General features: G+C 43.8%; 1 protein-coding gene across 9 annotated transcripts in view; it reads left to right on the top strand.

The window, feature by feature from the left end:
* Positions 1 to 15,142, top strand: part of DGKI (diacylglycerol kinase iota) — a 477,321-nt gene that overhangs the window by 205,682 nt on the left and 256,497 nt on the right. For all 9 annotated transcript variants that reach the window (XM_082398061.1, XM_082398060.1, XM_082398058.1 and 6 more), the window contains 2 exons: positions 11,925 to 11,999; positions 13,369 to 13,425. In XM_082398061.1, coding sequence (XP_082254187.1) covers positions 11,925 to 11,999; positions 13,369 to 13,425 — 132 coding nt within the window. The remainder of the gene's footprint in view (positions 1 to 11,924; positions 12,000 to 13,368; positions 13,426 to 15,142) is intronic.

Below are 15,142 nucleotides of genomic sequence, written 5' to 3'. Positions count from 1 at the left end.
GATGGCTTTGAGTCAGAAAGACCTAGGTTCTACTCCCGGCCAGTCTGTCCTGGGCAAGTTGCTCAATCTCATAGGGTCTCAGCTCCTTATCTATAAAGCAGGTGAATGATACCCACTTTGCATGGCTGAAGTGAGCTGTGTGTCTAGTGCACATAATGTATATATTATACTGCTAGCCTCCTGGTAAATATTCTGTCTGTGGTAATGATGTCCTCATTGAAAAATGGTACCAGTAGTTGTATGTATGTGAGTGAAAACCACATGGCCAATTGGAGATACAGTGTTGGGTGAACTATGATTGAAATGGTGGTCTTCTTGGGCCAGATTGGCTGAAAGACTTTGACTTAATTATGTCATCAACAGCTTGGGATGTTGGAAATGGCAGTAAAAGGATAGGTAATTTACCATGGTTTGATATGGCTTCTTAAGTAGACACAATCTTCCAGATTAAAGCAAATGTCTCTAAATCATTGCTTAGAGATCTTAAGCTGTGAACTTTAAAAAACCAACTTTATCTATTTCCACAAAGTAAACTGATAATGAGAACATATTAAGATTCATGCTGCAAGTAAGATGGCATATACAGTGCTATCACACTAGCAAGTATTAAAAGGCAAACTTTGGTTGGTGTTTCCTAGTTTACGTCAAGCTTCAGATCTCTGCTATGCCCTTGATATACTACCTTGGAACTAGACAATTAAGACAATGTTGAGACATCATTTCCTGTTGTCTCTATTATGACTTCTGTAATATGACCAGCCCATCCTCACTCATACCTATCTGCTGGAAAATTGTGAGTACACATGTGTTTGTGTGTGTAGGGCTCTAATTGTGTGAATATCTACTTATTACTGCCTGTATACTTGTAATCATATTTATATACATTTTTTGTACATATGGAAACACTTCAGTTAACCTACAATAGATACATGGCAGGAGGGGCTTCCCTGGTGGCGCAGTGGTTGAGAATCTGCCTGCCAATGCAGGGAACACTGGTTCGAGCCCTGGTCTGGGAAGATCCCACATGCTGCGGAGCAACTGGACCCATGAGCCACAATCACTGAGCCTGCGCGTCTGGAGCCTGTGCTCCGCAACAAGAGAGGCCGCGATAGTGAGAGGCCCGCGCACCGCGATGAAGAGTGGCCCCCGCTTGCCACAACTAGAGAAAGCCCTCGCACAGAAACGAAGACCCAACACAGCCAAAAATAAATAAATAAATAAAATTAAAAAAAAAAAAAAGAAAATGCTCCCTATTTCACTTACAAAAAATAAAAAAGATACATGGCAGCTTTGATCTGAGATAACTTTGAAGAAACTATAAACATTGAACAGGGAGCAGCCATAAAAGCAGCTGAAAAGAACCAAAGCAGGAAGATAGCACATGATAAAGTTAAAGCTGTTGACTGGCCATGGTCAGAATCCGCTGACACCAAAGCTGAGAAGCACAGAGGAAACAAATGGGAAAAAAGAAATGAGGAAAAGACAAGCAGGCAGAAGAAAATACACAGTGAAACAAGAGATGAGAGTAACAAAGTACAGAGACAGTCAATAATAGTAGTCATGGAAATATGGCATGTGCTTGGGTAAGATGAGAAACAGCAGTGAGAAATAGAATTATGGATTTTTGAAGATTTCTTGAGGTTCATTAGTCTGAAATCCTTTATTAATGCATCATGGCCATGCAGGAGCGGGCAGAAGGAATGCCTAACCAGGGCAACAATCTTGGACCAGTCAATGAGGGGCACTCGCAGCTTCTCACATCCTGGCTCTGGAGGCAGCCGTGTGTTAATATCCTTCCATTAAACCTGTACCAGCCAATACAGATTTAGCAGGCCATTCATCATCCTTTTCATAAGTAACAGCTGCAATGGATATTTTGTTTATGTCTCAATAACTGTACCTGAATTTTATGTAGATGTACAAAAGATAGTAGCTGTGTACACCAGTTACCCAATCAAGTTCCAAGAGGTAGACGTCTAAGAGTCCTGTGGTAGTTTTCTATTAAAGCCCATTAGAGAAGCCTTGTACCTATCGCTTTCTTCTCATTTAAAAAATGTACTAAAGTCACTGATATAAGCCACTTTTGAATCACTCTTAAAGAGAATGATTTGGTACGAATTTCAGTGTAAGGGTAAACTATTGAGATACAGGCATGCACCTCTTTTCCCCTCTTAAAATGAGCCTGTGCCATTCTGACCACCACTTCTTCCAATCCTAATCCAGTGGTCAAAACACAGTGAGGTGTCATTCTTTATAACCAGCCATCAATGTTAGCTTTGAATTAACACGGTAGCTACTAATGTGGTTCTTACTGAATCGTTTCTCCTGTGAGCCCTGATTGGCTGCTTTTCAGGATGAGGAGAGGTTCCCACGTGTTGTTCCCGTTCTCATATTCAGCTCACAACGTCCTTGCCCTTCCCTTAGCTTTCTGCTCTAAGATTTTGCTTTTTGTTCCCTTCAAATGAAAAATGTAAAATGTACTGGCTGTTGGGGAAATAGAAAGCTTTTATTTGTGTCCAAACAATGATGAACAGCGGCACTTTTCTCCTTCTCTCTGTGTCTCTGGGGAAGTTGTGGAGTAGACCCTTCTGTGCCTTAGCTCCGGTGGATCCTGCCTACCCCAGATACATGGGCACATCTGTGGTTCCTAAGGGGAGGTGTCTCTGGAAGCATAAACACTTCATATGCAAAGTGCTTCAGATAATGTGTTCCTTAGAACAGAACAAACTAAGCTGTTTGAAGAGCAGGTTAAGTGAGTTTTATTGCAGTACTTCGGAGGCAATCCCGACCATAACACAGCACGAGAGTGCGGTAGCTGTAGTCAGCTGGTGTACACACAGTCAGCAAGCTGACCGCGGAGTAGGAGTGAAGCCGTTCTTGGCTGTATCAGTTATTCTCCTGAAAGACATGAGGCCCAGGTGTGAGAAATCTGTGTTCACCTTTCCAGAGACCTGCGTATGATGGAAAGAGGGCCGTGCTCTGTCAGTTGATCACTCTTGCTTCTCTGCCTTGCCTTCTGTTCCATTCTCATCACTCCAATTCAGGCGCTCATTGCCTAATATGTGAATTTCCACTGTGAACTCTCATTACTTAATATCTTTTTTTTAAATTGAAGTATAGTTGGTTTACAATGTTGTGTTAGTTTCAGGTGCACAGCAAAGTGATTCAGTTATATATATATATATATATTCTTTTTCAGTCTTTTCCATTACAGGTTATTATAAGATATTGACTCTTGTTCCCTGTGCTATACGGTAGGTTCTTGTTGTTCATTACTTAATCCCTGTGTGACCTGGCCTGCCATCGTGATCTGGCCTCATCTCCGCCGAGTTCGCTCCACTCCAGTGACACTGGCTCCTGGTCACTCTGCAAACATCCCACAGCCCTCATGCCTCTGGGCTGTGCACTTGCTGTTCCCTTTGCCTGAAGTGCTTTCCCCCCAGATAACTACATGGCCGACTCCCTCACTTCCTCCTGGTGTTTCTTCTTCTTTTTTTTTTAAAGTATTGCTTTGTAGCTCAGTTTTTTTTGTTTTTTTTAAAATTTATTTATTTATATTTTTTCCTGGCCATGCCATGCAGCATGTGGGATCTTAGTTCCCCAACCAGGGAACGAACCCGCACCCCCTGCCCTGGAAGCGTGGAGTCTTAACCACTGGACCGCCGGGCAAGTCCCCCTCCTGGTGTTTCTTAACATGTATCTTCTCAGTGAGAGCTTTCCTGGTCAACCTGTCCCAGCTTCAGCTCTCCCCTGGTCCTGATACTCCCTAGCCCCCATTCTCGCTTTAATTGTTCTCTTTAGCACTTATTTCTATCAGCCTATTATGTATCACACTTACCTATCTTGTTTATTGTCTGTCTCTCCCAGGAGAATGTAAGCTCCATGAGATAAAAACAATTTTTTTTTCAATGTTTTATTCACTACTGTATCCCCAGTGCCTGGGACAGTGAACGGCACTTAGTAGGTGCTCAGTATTTATTGGTTGACTGAATTAATATATCAGTCGTCTCATTTCCTTTTGTCTTCCTCCTCCTGCTTTCAGATAGTGCTGCATCCTGCCACCAGATTGAGTTATTATTTTTGGCCACATGAGTCTCAAAAATTATTAGTGCCCCATTGCCTATTAGGTTCAAATTTGTATTTCTCACTCTAGATTTAAGGGCTTTAGCAGTCTTTTCCCAATCCACCTTTCTAGCCTAACCTGCATCGCCCAGCCGGGACTTCTGTTTGGGAAGGCTGGCCTGCGTGCTGGCCCCAATCCTTTGCAGTCCCACAACTTGCTACCCAACTAGATATTCCAGAGTCTTACTAGCCTGTAGACATAGGTGGGATCACATGAGCATCAGTAATGCAGACTTCCTGTTCTTAACTCCACCCATTTATGTAAGACCTCAGCCTTGTGCAAGATAGCCTTCCCGTCCGCTATCTCTAGAATTCCCCCGAAGACATCACATGTGTGGTCACAAAAATTGTTTAGCTGTACTCACCGTGAAGCCTCTACCCCGTTTTCCCTCTAGTATTTATGAAGGTCTTCTGTCCCTCAAACACCTATAGAATGCCTCTTTCTCTCTTCTTTTGGGATTGCCTATCCTGAAAATGCCTGTGTCCTAGGGGGGTTTTGTCTCAATTCCAAAGCCACCAGTTCTCCAGACTGGGGTTGGGCTGGGGGCTTACACTGAGGAGGAAGCCCTAGTCTGCAAGCCCTTTCACCTCTCCTCCCTCCCTCTCTCCCTCTCTCCCTCCCTCCCTCCCTCCCTCCCTCCCTCCCTCTCTCCCTCCCTCCCTCCCTCTCTCCCTCTCTCCCTCTCTCCCTCCCTCCCTCCCTCTCTCCCTCTCTCTCTCTCTCTCTCTCTCTCTCTCTCCCCTCCTCCCTCCCTCCCTCCCTCCTTTCCTCCCTCCCTCCCTCCCTGCCAGAATATCTCTTGAGCTCCTAATATGTGTCAGGCAGTGTTCCTGGTGTTGGATTAGGGCAGAATGGAAATACAGAGGAATCTCCATCTTCTTGTAACTCTATACTTTTTAACCCAGGGCCTCTCAGGAAAAGTTCTGCTTTGCCGTTTCTCTTTGAGACCCTCGTGACCCACAGCCAGTTTTCCCACTCCTCACCCTCCTCCACCTGACCCCCCGACCAGGCACACAGAGAAGCCTCCACGCTCCACCATTGAACATGGTGCCCAATGACTCATGCAGACGGACACCTGTGAGGCCCTGGCTCAGCGCCCCATCGGACACGCAAAAGCCAGCTCGGTTCCTTTGAGGAGGCATCAGTGCCTACTGTGTAAAGAGACGTTGGATCCTCTCCCTGCTGGAGTGTCTTCAATTTTCAAATATTACATCTTTTTAAGGCCCAATTCAAGACTTTGCTCTTTTTGGTGTTACATCCTTTTTTACTGAGTCAGCCTCTGGGGTTTTACCCTGCTCTAGATGACAGCTTTTATTGTCTGAGCTGTTCATTTAGCATTTAGCCATGCACGGTCTTCTCCTGTTAGTGACCTTTTCTTTCAAGTCCTCCGTGTCTCCTCAAGTGGCACGCCAGCTTCTCCCAGGAAGGACACAAGCTTCTTTCTCTTTATTTCCTGCACAGCACTCAGAATGCTGACGTTGTTCCAGCTGCATGTAAAGTCCACACGTGGGGCATCTCAGACCATCCTGATTCCCGAGAACTGGCGTGTGCAGATTTAGGCGCATCGGTGTGTAGTATTTGAGTGTTGCTGAGTATTTTCGTTACTTGTTTACGTGACCCCCCCCTTCCCAACCCCTCAACCTCCTGTTGCTCCCTGCTCCTTTTTCTTTCGTATATTCTGAGATACTTCTGGCATCATTTAGCATCTAGGGCGGCGACGCTGTGGGGATATCTCAGAGGGATCCGGCCCTCACTGAGCCCTGGCTGGAGGACACGTGGTACAAACACCTGGGGCCCTGACAAATGAAGGCCTTGACTCTGGGCAGCAGTACCCAGGCTGAGGGTTTCACCCAGAGTGAGGGGTCCCTGCAGGAGACCCTCGGAGGAGAGCTCTGAGGTTCCCCCCTGCACCCCGCCCCCGGGCACAGGTTCCTCCTGACGTGTGGCATCTCTGCTCCCCGGTCTGGGCTCTTGAAATCCTGCCGTCTCGGAGAGACTTACTTACACGGTGAGGAGCCACGCTAGGGGCGTGCTGGCGCTTCAGCTAGCCACGCTCTTGGTTTGTCCAAAACGTCCTGTATTCTGTTTGAGGAAAAGAGGCGCCGGCGTGAGTGGCGATGGAGTCTCTGTTTTGGCCCTGAAACCACATTAATGGAACTTCCAGATAATGTCAGTCTTCTTTTTCCCCAATAGCAATTTACAGATTGCATCCTAGACGCCCCAGAGGAGTAGAACTTGCCGAGTATGCTTGTCATTTCTTCTAATTAGGTTTTTAAATAAATCAAAGAACTCTTGTTTTCATTTACCTAGGATTATACAGCAGCAATGTTCTCGTTGGTGTTGCCCGTAGGGGCAATCCCCACTGAAAGGACGCTGAATTCCTGGCACTCTGAAGGCTTAGGAAGCTTCCTTCCCTGCACTTTACCGAGCAGTCCTTTCACCCCACCCTTGGAGAGGAAGACAAGGATAGCCTTGCCTGGGCCCTGTTGCCCCGTCTCCCCCTTCCATCACGGTGCCCCTGTAGACTGAGCTTTGTGTCCAGAAGGGAGGATAACATTCTTCTTGCCCCACTTGCTGTTTCTCCTTTGCCTGACTCCCAGCGCTCAGTTTCTATTTCTCACCATGATTCTTCTGACGTGGGAAAGGTGAGGAGGCTGAGAATTACTGGGAAGAAGACAGCGGGGGGGGAGCCTGAGTTAGGAAGCTCATCCCACCAGCCTCATCCAGCCCTCTTTTCCTGACTTTTCACCACTCGGCGCTCCATCCTTTCCTTCCCCTAGTGCCTTCTGTGCCCCCTTCCCCACTCCCAGGATGGTTGGGTTCCTGCCTGGAGCCCCTTCCCTGGCCATGCATCCTTTTGTCACTGTGGCCTTATGATAAGGGCGGGGCTGATGGAAGCAGTGCTTCCTTGCACTGGGTCTGTGAGCCCATGTCTGGGAACTCTGTCTGCAGTGAGATGCTGCCAGGCCCACACTTCTGCGTGACCAGCAGCAGGCTCTGGCCCTGAGGTCTCCTGAGACAGGAGGCTGAGAGAGGGTTGCCATGTCGGCTCTGGAGACTAAATATTTCCTCCTACTTCTCCGCTTCTGATCTCTGGTGATTAAACCTGTGTGTGTGTGTGTGTGTGTGTGTGTGTGTGTGTGTGTGTGTGTGTGTTGGGGGGAGGGTGGTGTCCTTAAGAATACAGTGGGAGAGGTGGGGTCAGAGGCAGGATAACTTGACCATCTTCAGGGAAAAATGAGATTTGGTGTGTGCTTATTGGGAAGGGGCTCAGCCAGCCTTGTTGTACATGCTTCTTGGGGTCAAACTTCAGACTATTAGGGGTGGCATTCAATTTAAGTTTCCTTGGGCAGCAAGGAGGCCATGACCTGTCAGAAATCATAAACCTGTGAAACTAGGTTTCCCTTTCTTTCTACTACCCTTTCCTTCCCTCCCTCTCTTCTTTCTCTCTCTATCAAACGTTGTTAACTACTACCAGATATTCATTGCTACTTAGCAGAAATCACATCTCTTGTTCAAAGGAAGAACATATAGCTTGCTTGGTGGTACATATGGATCAGGGACTTATGACCAAAGGAAGTGGGTAGGTGGGATAGGATTAGATATTAAACTGTTTCTCAGGGACAATTATATACTTTCTACCACTGCTTGCCTCTGGTCCTTTTGTCCCCGCTCCAGCTTCCATCCCCAGAGCCAGTGGTCTAAGGCTGTGACAGTTTTACTTCCATACTTGATATGAGCTGAAGTTTGGTGAGGAACTGTCACGGTTTGGAATGCCAACAGTGCCCACAGCACGGGAAACATATAGGGCCAAGTCAGAACTTTGAGTGTATTCTCTTACAATCACTGTTAGGTCTGCTGATTAGGTTACGCCCACCATCCTAAAGCATAGCGTTATCATTCATTGTGTCATTATTATATAAGTAAATTATGATTGGAGTATAATGGGATATAATCTATGTTATAGCCTATGTTGTCTTAGTTTTCACAGATGTGCCCCCTCCACTAGTTTTTACAGATGTGACATACACACACACACACACACACAATTACAAATTAATGGATTTCCTTTGACAAAATCAGGAAACCCTTAGTAAGGACACTGAGGTTACTTGATATTTGAAGCAGTAAGCCTAATTGGCCTTTAAATTCATTGATGAGAGTGAATTATTAAACTTTTATAATGTTAATTTTTAAGCATGTTTGGGTCCCAGGCCATATTTATTTTTAAAATTGTATCTTTGTGCTAGGTTCTATAACAGCTATGTCCCGATATGAAGAATAACAACTAACCTACTGACTTAATTTTAATGACTTTTCTTGCTTTATCATTTTTCATAGCGAAGGAAGTATTGACTTAAGAGTTTTTAAAGAAAAAGTGAGTAGTTACAGTATTGAGAATGTCTAGATTCCTGTGTTTTATCTTTAGTTTAAATCTTGCAAATAAAAATTGGAACATAACCAAGCATGAACTGAGCAGTTTCTGCCCAGAAGCTTATTATCCAGCTGCTTCAAATAACTTTAACTAATTAAAGCATAGTCATAAAACCAAGAAATCAGCAGTTGAGACTTCTGATGCATTGGAGTAGTTTTCATCAGTTGAGAAACTAAAATCCATGTATTTTTCTACTATGGAAAAAGACCTGAGGCCTTCATTCAGAATTTATTCACTTAATTTTGCATGTGATTATAGACCTTAATTATCTGATTTATCAGATTATAAGCTGTTTAGAAGCTGTCATTTAAGAAATTGAGGGCAACTGAAGTCAGACACAATAACATTGAAAGGCTATCTAGCCTGATAGAAAGACAGAAAGCAGAAAAACGACTGTTCTTTGTAGTAAAATACATCACGTTGTAGTGATTATAAAGAAAAATTCAGATTATGGTTTTATATATTCTGCCTCAGAAGGCATAGAAGCATGCCTTATGAGGGCCTTTGAAAATTTAACATTGTTTAAATAAAATTAGTTTTATAACGTAAAGCACTTTTCTTCATATATTATCATCTGTAGAACATTGCACTTGAATTATTACACATGAATGATATCGGTGTAGATACATGTTACCCTAGGAAGCTGAGAGAGGGCAGTCTTAAGCCACAGGTTCTCAAACTCTTCCAGGCAAGATCCCTATTCAAAGGAGATTCTGACTCGGAATCCAGATGGAAAACAAGGCGAGGAAGGGGTATTCTGGCTTCAGCGAGGGCACATTTGTCCCTTCCCACCATCCCCAGTGACTCCGTAGGAGCCTCATGGAGCCCTTGGAGCTCTGCAGACCCCAATGCAGAGCACACGGTCAGGCACAAGGCTAGAGCAGGGCAGGAGTTACTGGTAAGGAAGGAGGTTGGGGCTTCCCTGGTGGCGCAGTGGTTGAGAATCTGCCTGCCAATGCAGGGGACACAGGTTCGAGCCCTGGTCTGGGAAGATCCCACATGCCGCGGAGCTACTAGGCCCGTGTGCCACAACTACTGAGCCTGCGCGTCTGGAGCCTGTGCCCCGCAACGGGAGAGGCCACGATAGTGAGAGGCCCGTGCACTGCGATGAAGAGTGGCCCCCGCTTGCCACAACTAGAGAAAGCCCTCGCACAGAAACGAAGACCCAACACAGCCAAAAATAAATAAATAAATTAATTAAATTTAAAAAAAAAAGTAAAAAGAATCACTCTCACAGAAAACAAAAAAAAAATTAAAAAAATAAAAATAAAAAATAAAAAAAGGAAGGAGGTTTTTCAGGCGGCCTTAAATAAGCCCATCAGTGGTTGCTACCGTGAGAGTGTTGCTTTGCTTGCCTGCAGTGAAATCTGCTAGGGGTTTAGTGGATAATAAGTAGAATGAAATCAACTCCTGAGCACCAACCATGATAACTCTTGAGCCACAGGACTCACTTGGGAGCCCCACGCATTTGCTGCGGGTGGTGCTAAAGCCGTGATCCCCACCAGGAGATCCAGAACAAACCGGAGAGCTACAGTAGTTTGCTTCTCATGGGCACGTAGCTCACGAAAATTTGCAAACCTAGAATTTTATTACTATTGCCTTGAGCGTTGCTGCCATTGCTGGTGCTGCTACTGGTACTTGTCACTCTTCTTGTTCTCCCTTCCCATCTCCCACCCCTTCCCCTTCCTCCCCACCTGCCCCCGCTTTCTTTTTAGTAGTAGAGCCAAGACACTTTTCAATAGTGTGGCTAGATGCTTGGGTTTCCCTTATCGTCCTTTTTGGCAAAATCAATTGATTGCCAAGCTTACATAAGGTTACCGACCATGTTCTTTCCTCAGGCAGAGGAAAGCCAAGAGTGATGAAAGCGTTTGCAAGCAGGGTACCTAAACCTTAGTCAGTGGGTATCAAGACGACGCGTGTCGTTGCTGCGGTACTGACTGCAGGGTTCTGGATGCTTGGTTGGTGGCTGGTGGCACCGTGGAGACTCCGTGTTGAAGGGGTAGAACCACCAAGGAGGCGGGAGGCTACAGTTTCTTTCCTGATTCTGCGCCTTCCAAGGTGCTGGTTTGCAGTCCTTCCAGGCTCCTTGGTAGCAGCCACACCTCAATTTTTGGCTTAAAAATCCTGTCTCAGTAGGGGAAGCCGGTCCTCAGTAGGGGAAGCCGGTCCTCAGTAGGGGAAGCCGGTCCTCAGTAGGGGAAGCTGAGTCTTGTATCTTTCTTAAGGACAGGGACTTTGGGCCTTTCACACTCGGATGCTTTGATGGGCTGTGTCACAGATTGGCTTTGTTATAATAAGTTTCTTTCAGTGCTCAGACCCCCAAATTATTCCTGCAGATCCGCCTTTTAGCCTGTTCTCCATAGAGAGGCCTGAGGATTTCTAGCTCAGATTTTACATGGCACCGTCAGCATTGAATCGAGATTTCCACCCCTTTCTCTCTCTCCCTGCTGCTTGTTTGTTATTGTTAGAAAACAGATGAACCTCAGAGAATATTTTTATTGTGAATTTTAACTGGTACTGACTGTCAGGGAGGCCAAACTGTGTATGCTTTTAAGCATGAGCCTGGTATTAGATTAATTGGCCCTGCTGTGCTCTAATTATATGGCCTTGGGCACATCCCTTGCTGGGCCTCAGTTTTCTCATCTGTAAAATGGCAGTAAGAATAGTATCTATTTCTTAGGGTGGTGAGGATTAAATGAGTTACTATCTGTGAGGTGCTTACAAGAATACCTGGCACATAGAAAGTGCTAAATTCATCTTAGCTGCTTTTGCTGTTATTGGGCTGCTGCTGCTATGATGATGGTGATGATGGTGATAAGGCTGGTGACTTGTAAAAGTTAAATTTGTCTTCTTACTTTCCAGAAGATTTGGGCAGAAACCAAGTAGCTTTGTATAGATTTGTGCCGGGAATAAAAGTCCAAGGGGATGGCCCCTTGAAATGTAGACTGTTTGGCTGTAGGGAAACAATGCTTGTTTTGAACCTAGACCTGTGTTGGAATGTTGGCCCTACCCCTTAACTATTAGAGTAAATGTGAAAAAAAATAGGATAATAATGCCTACAATGTTAGGTTATGAAACTAAGAAAAAAACAGAATAAAGAGCTTGGTTCACAGTATATACTCAGCATACAGCAGCTAGTATAATTCTATTTTAAAGAGAAAATCTTAGGCCACCCTCAGTCATGGATATGAAGTTACTTGGTAGGTCAGAGTACTATTGCTGAAGTTTGTCCGATTATTGAATGTTTATGATGAGTTTTAAATTGGTTTACGTTTGCTTCATTTATGTATACTCTCTTTACTACCAGGGAGCTCTTCAGAACAGACTGTTAACATTTCTTCTTGTCTTTTGAATTGTCTGTTGTAGAAATCAGCTCTCAGGAGGAAGTGTGCGGTCTGTAAGATCGTCGTCCACACCGCCTGCATCGAACAGCTAGAAAAGGTGAGACAGCGCCACCTGCTGCTATTTTTGCTACCCTGCAAGTGTTTGGACTTCAAAGACCAGGTGTCCGTTTCCATTTTCAACTTTTGGAAAACAATGCTCTTTTAAAGACCTGGAAGTCCAACATTATTACCAGATTAATAATGAAAGGATGGAAGGACAATGCTTAAGTTTCATTCACTTTATTGTTTGCTGAGGTATAATTTGATATCATTTTATGTTGATTCTTAGGAAAAGGAATAATAAGGTTAGAGAGAAAAGCCTCACGTGTACTAATTTTCTTCACAATAACAAGCGTTGTTAGTCACCCATGGGATTTTCCACAAGATGTTTCGTATTAAAGAAAAAAAATTCCATAGCTCTTTAAAATCACTGTTTAGACATGTCTGACCTTTGTAAGTTTACTTCTTTCTAAATTGGCTACAAGGGAGAGAGCCCGGCCAGAAGCTCAGTTCCTTGCTTTGAGCAGCGTTCCTGCTTACACAGCATTAATGTGTGGGAGGGGCTGGAAGCGACATTCTGGTGGTGTCTTTCCTCCAGAGGAAGTGGATTCTGCAGAGTCCATTTATCTGTCATCGGGGCCAAGGGAAAGTCTCCAGCAGTGAGTTCTTTGCTGTCCTCTTTCTTCCATGTCTCCTGCTCCTTTTCCACGTGGGATTCTCTGTGCATTATCTCTCTTGAGCTGCCATGTGTAAATGTATTGAAATATTTTAGTCCCCTGTGATATTCATTTAGTTTTACTGACACATTATCAATTGTTGCCAACTGATATTTTGTGGGAATGACTAGTAATATTTTACAATAATTTTATTTTTTGCTTTCCCAACTCCATTTACTCATTTCCTGCTTCATTTCTACACTTCTTTCACCTTATCAAGTAGCTAAAGAAGATGTAAATGTACAGGGAGACCTCCCCATCTAAAAGTAAGGGAGTGCTGAATGCTTGAAGAATAATTTTGTGTATTTTTGTGAATCATCTTCATCATATTAAAAATTTCTCAAGTTTGTATTTTCCTACTTTTAAAATCTAAAACACAGCTGGATGATTTCAGCTGCCATATATTTTTCTTCTGCCTCTTTATTATCTCAGTTTCTCAAATTTATGGCGTAAGAGCATTACTGTCTAAAGATACTTTGATTTCATCAGTGAGACTGAAGAGTCATGAATTAGAGATAACAGGATCACTTGGGATTATCTAAGGTGATGATTTCAAAAGACTAAGAATAGTGTAAGACTATGTTCCTTATTCTTTGAGGTTTTTTTTTTTCTTCTGTAGTCTAAATACCTGTCACTGTTGGTTTTTTCAGGTAACTCATTCTAGTCGAGTGCTTATCTCTAATATAATACACTTTTCTTTTTAAATGACAGATTAATTTCAGATGTAAACCAACATTTCGAGAAGGGGGCTCAAGATCACCGAGAGAAGTAAGTATATCAGAGCTCTAGTTCAAATACCACCTTTTATTTCCCATTGATTCATTGGATTCGTAGATATTCACTAGGGATTAAAAAAAGATAAAGTCCATCTCCCTCTATTCGACATCAGTTTCTTTTCGATACATCAACACATACAATCAATAAAATCCCCAAGTCTCTTCAGTGTGTGTCTACTGCCCTTTCTTCTTCTCACAGAATGTATTGGGGAGCTAAGGTCTTATTGAATGGAACTAGAAAGTAGGGGGAGGGGGAGGTGGTAGAATTGAAAAGGTAAGAAAGAAATAACATTTTATTGACTCTTGGTCCATTTTAATTCCTGGAAGAGGTGGCAACTAAACTGAGACCCAAAGGGATGATCTAAGTGAAGGGCGGGGGGTTAGCTAGGAGGTGAGTGACAGCCTTTGAGACAGAACACAGGCACACAAGCACAAAAGTGAGAGGATATATGAGGAAGGCGTGAGACCTGAGAGATAAGCAGGCGCTAGACCATGAAGGCCCTTGTTAACAAGGCTGCAAGTTGAATGTCTCATCATCATAGTAATTAGAGGGGGCATTAAACTGTTATAAGCAGAATATATTATTCTGGCTACAGTGTGGAGGGAATGCCATATAGTTCAAGCAATATTGGAAGCGTGGAGAAAAAAATAGAGGAACTGTTCTCCTAATCTAGGCAAGAGATAATGGTGATCTGAACTAAGAGTAATACTGAGATGGAGAAAACTGGAGAATATGAATTTGAAGGAAACAGAATTGACAGGATATAGTAATTGATTGGATTTTGGACGCAAAGACAGGGGAGCTTGGAATAAACAAGGGTTCTTCTCTGAAAAAGCAATTAGATGTTGGCAAATGAGTTGCTCTGAGGATGGGGTAGGGAAGTAATGAGTTCAGTTGTAGAACTCTCAAGTTGGAGGTGTCCTGAGGCCCCAACTGGGGATGCCCAACAGAAGGATGAGTGGGTAGACAAGTTTGGAGCTTATGAGGAAGATTGGGCGCTAGAGGTTAGACATTGGTGAATTGTCAGCATATCGAGATAGTAATTAAAGCTACGAGAATAGATGAATGAATGGAATAGGAATAGAAGACGTCTGAGTACAGAGGTGTTAATGACAGTTAATGAAAAAAGGCACTGTGAAGAAGAATGATCTCACTGTTACTGACTAATACAAGGAGATTGGGAGAAAACATGGAGAGAGAAGAGGCTGGCAGTGGAGGTTTGGAGAGAGGTGAAAATATCAAGAGTTGTCCCTGTCAACTGTCCTCTCCCACTGTGCTTGTCTATTGTGTCAGCAAGAGGAAAGTTATGGGTCATATGTAGGGTGAGGAAATCTAAGAAAAATGATAAGGTTGTTTTACCCTCCGTGTCACCCAAGTGCGCTATAGCAATGGCCAGGAGATAACTCAGTGATAGCTCAGATGAAGGAGAAATTTTATTTAGGACAGTAGAAGCAACCATTTTGAGTTTTTAAGATGGACTATATGAATTTCTAACCAGGGAATCCATATGTCTACCTTTGGTTCCCTGTCCTTGAATCTCTCTTTTTCTCTCTGGATAGATAATTGTAATTGTATGTGCAGTTTTCTAATGCAAGGATTTTTTGGGTGTGTTTCCAGCAGCTGTTATTATTTCTCTTCCATGAAGCCAGGCCCTTTATAAGTGTTTTCAGTGCCTTCCCTTGTCTTCATATCAAGGACTTGCTATTTC

Source organism: Balaenoptera borealis (assembly GCF_965194805.1).
Source record: "Balaenoptera borealis genome assembly, chromosome: 7".
In the NCBI taxonomy this organism is placed as follows: Eukaryota; Metazoa; Chordata; class Mammalia; order Artiodactyla; family Balaenopteridae; genus Balaenoptera; species Balaenoptera borealis.
The sequence above is the reverse complement of the archived record's forward strand: the minus strand, read 5'-3'. Positions and strand labels throughout refer to the sequence as shown.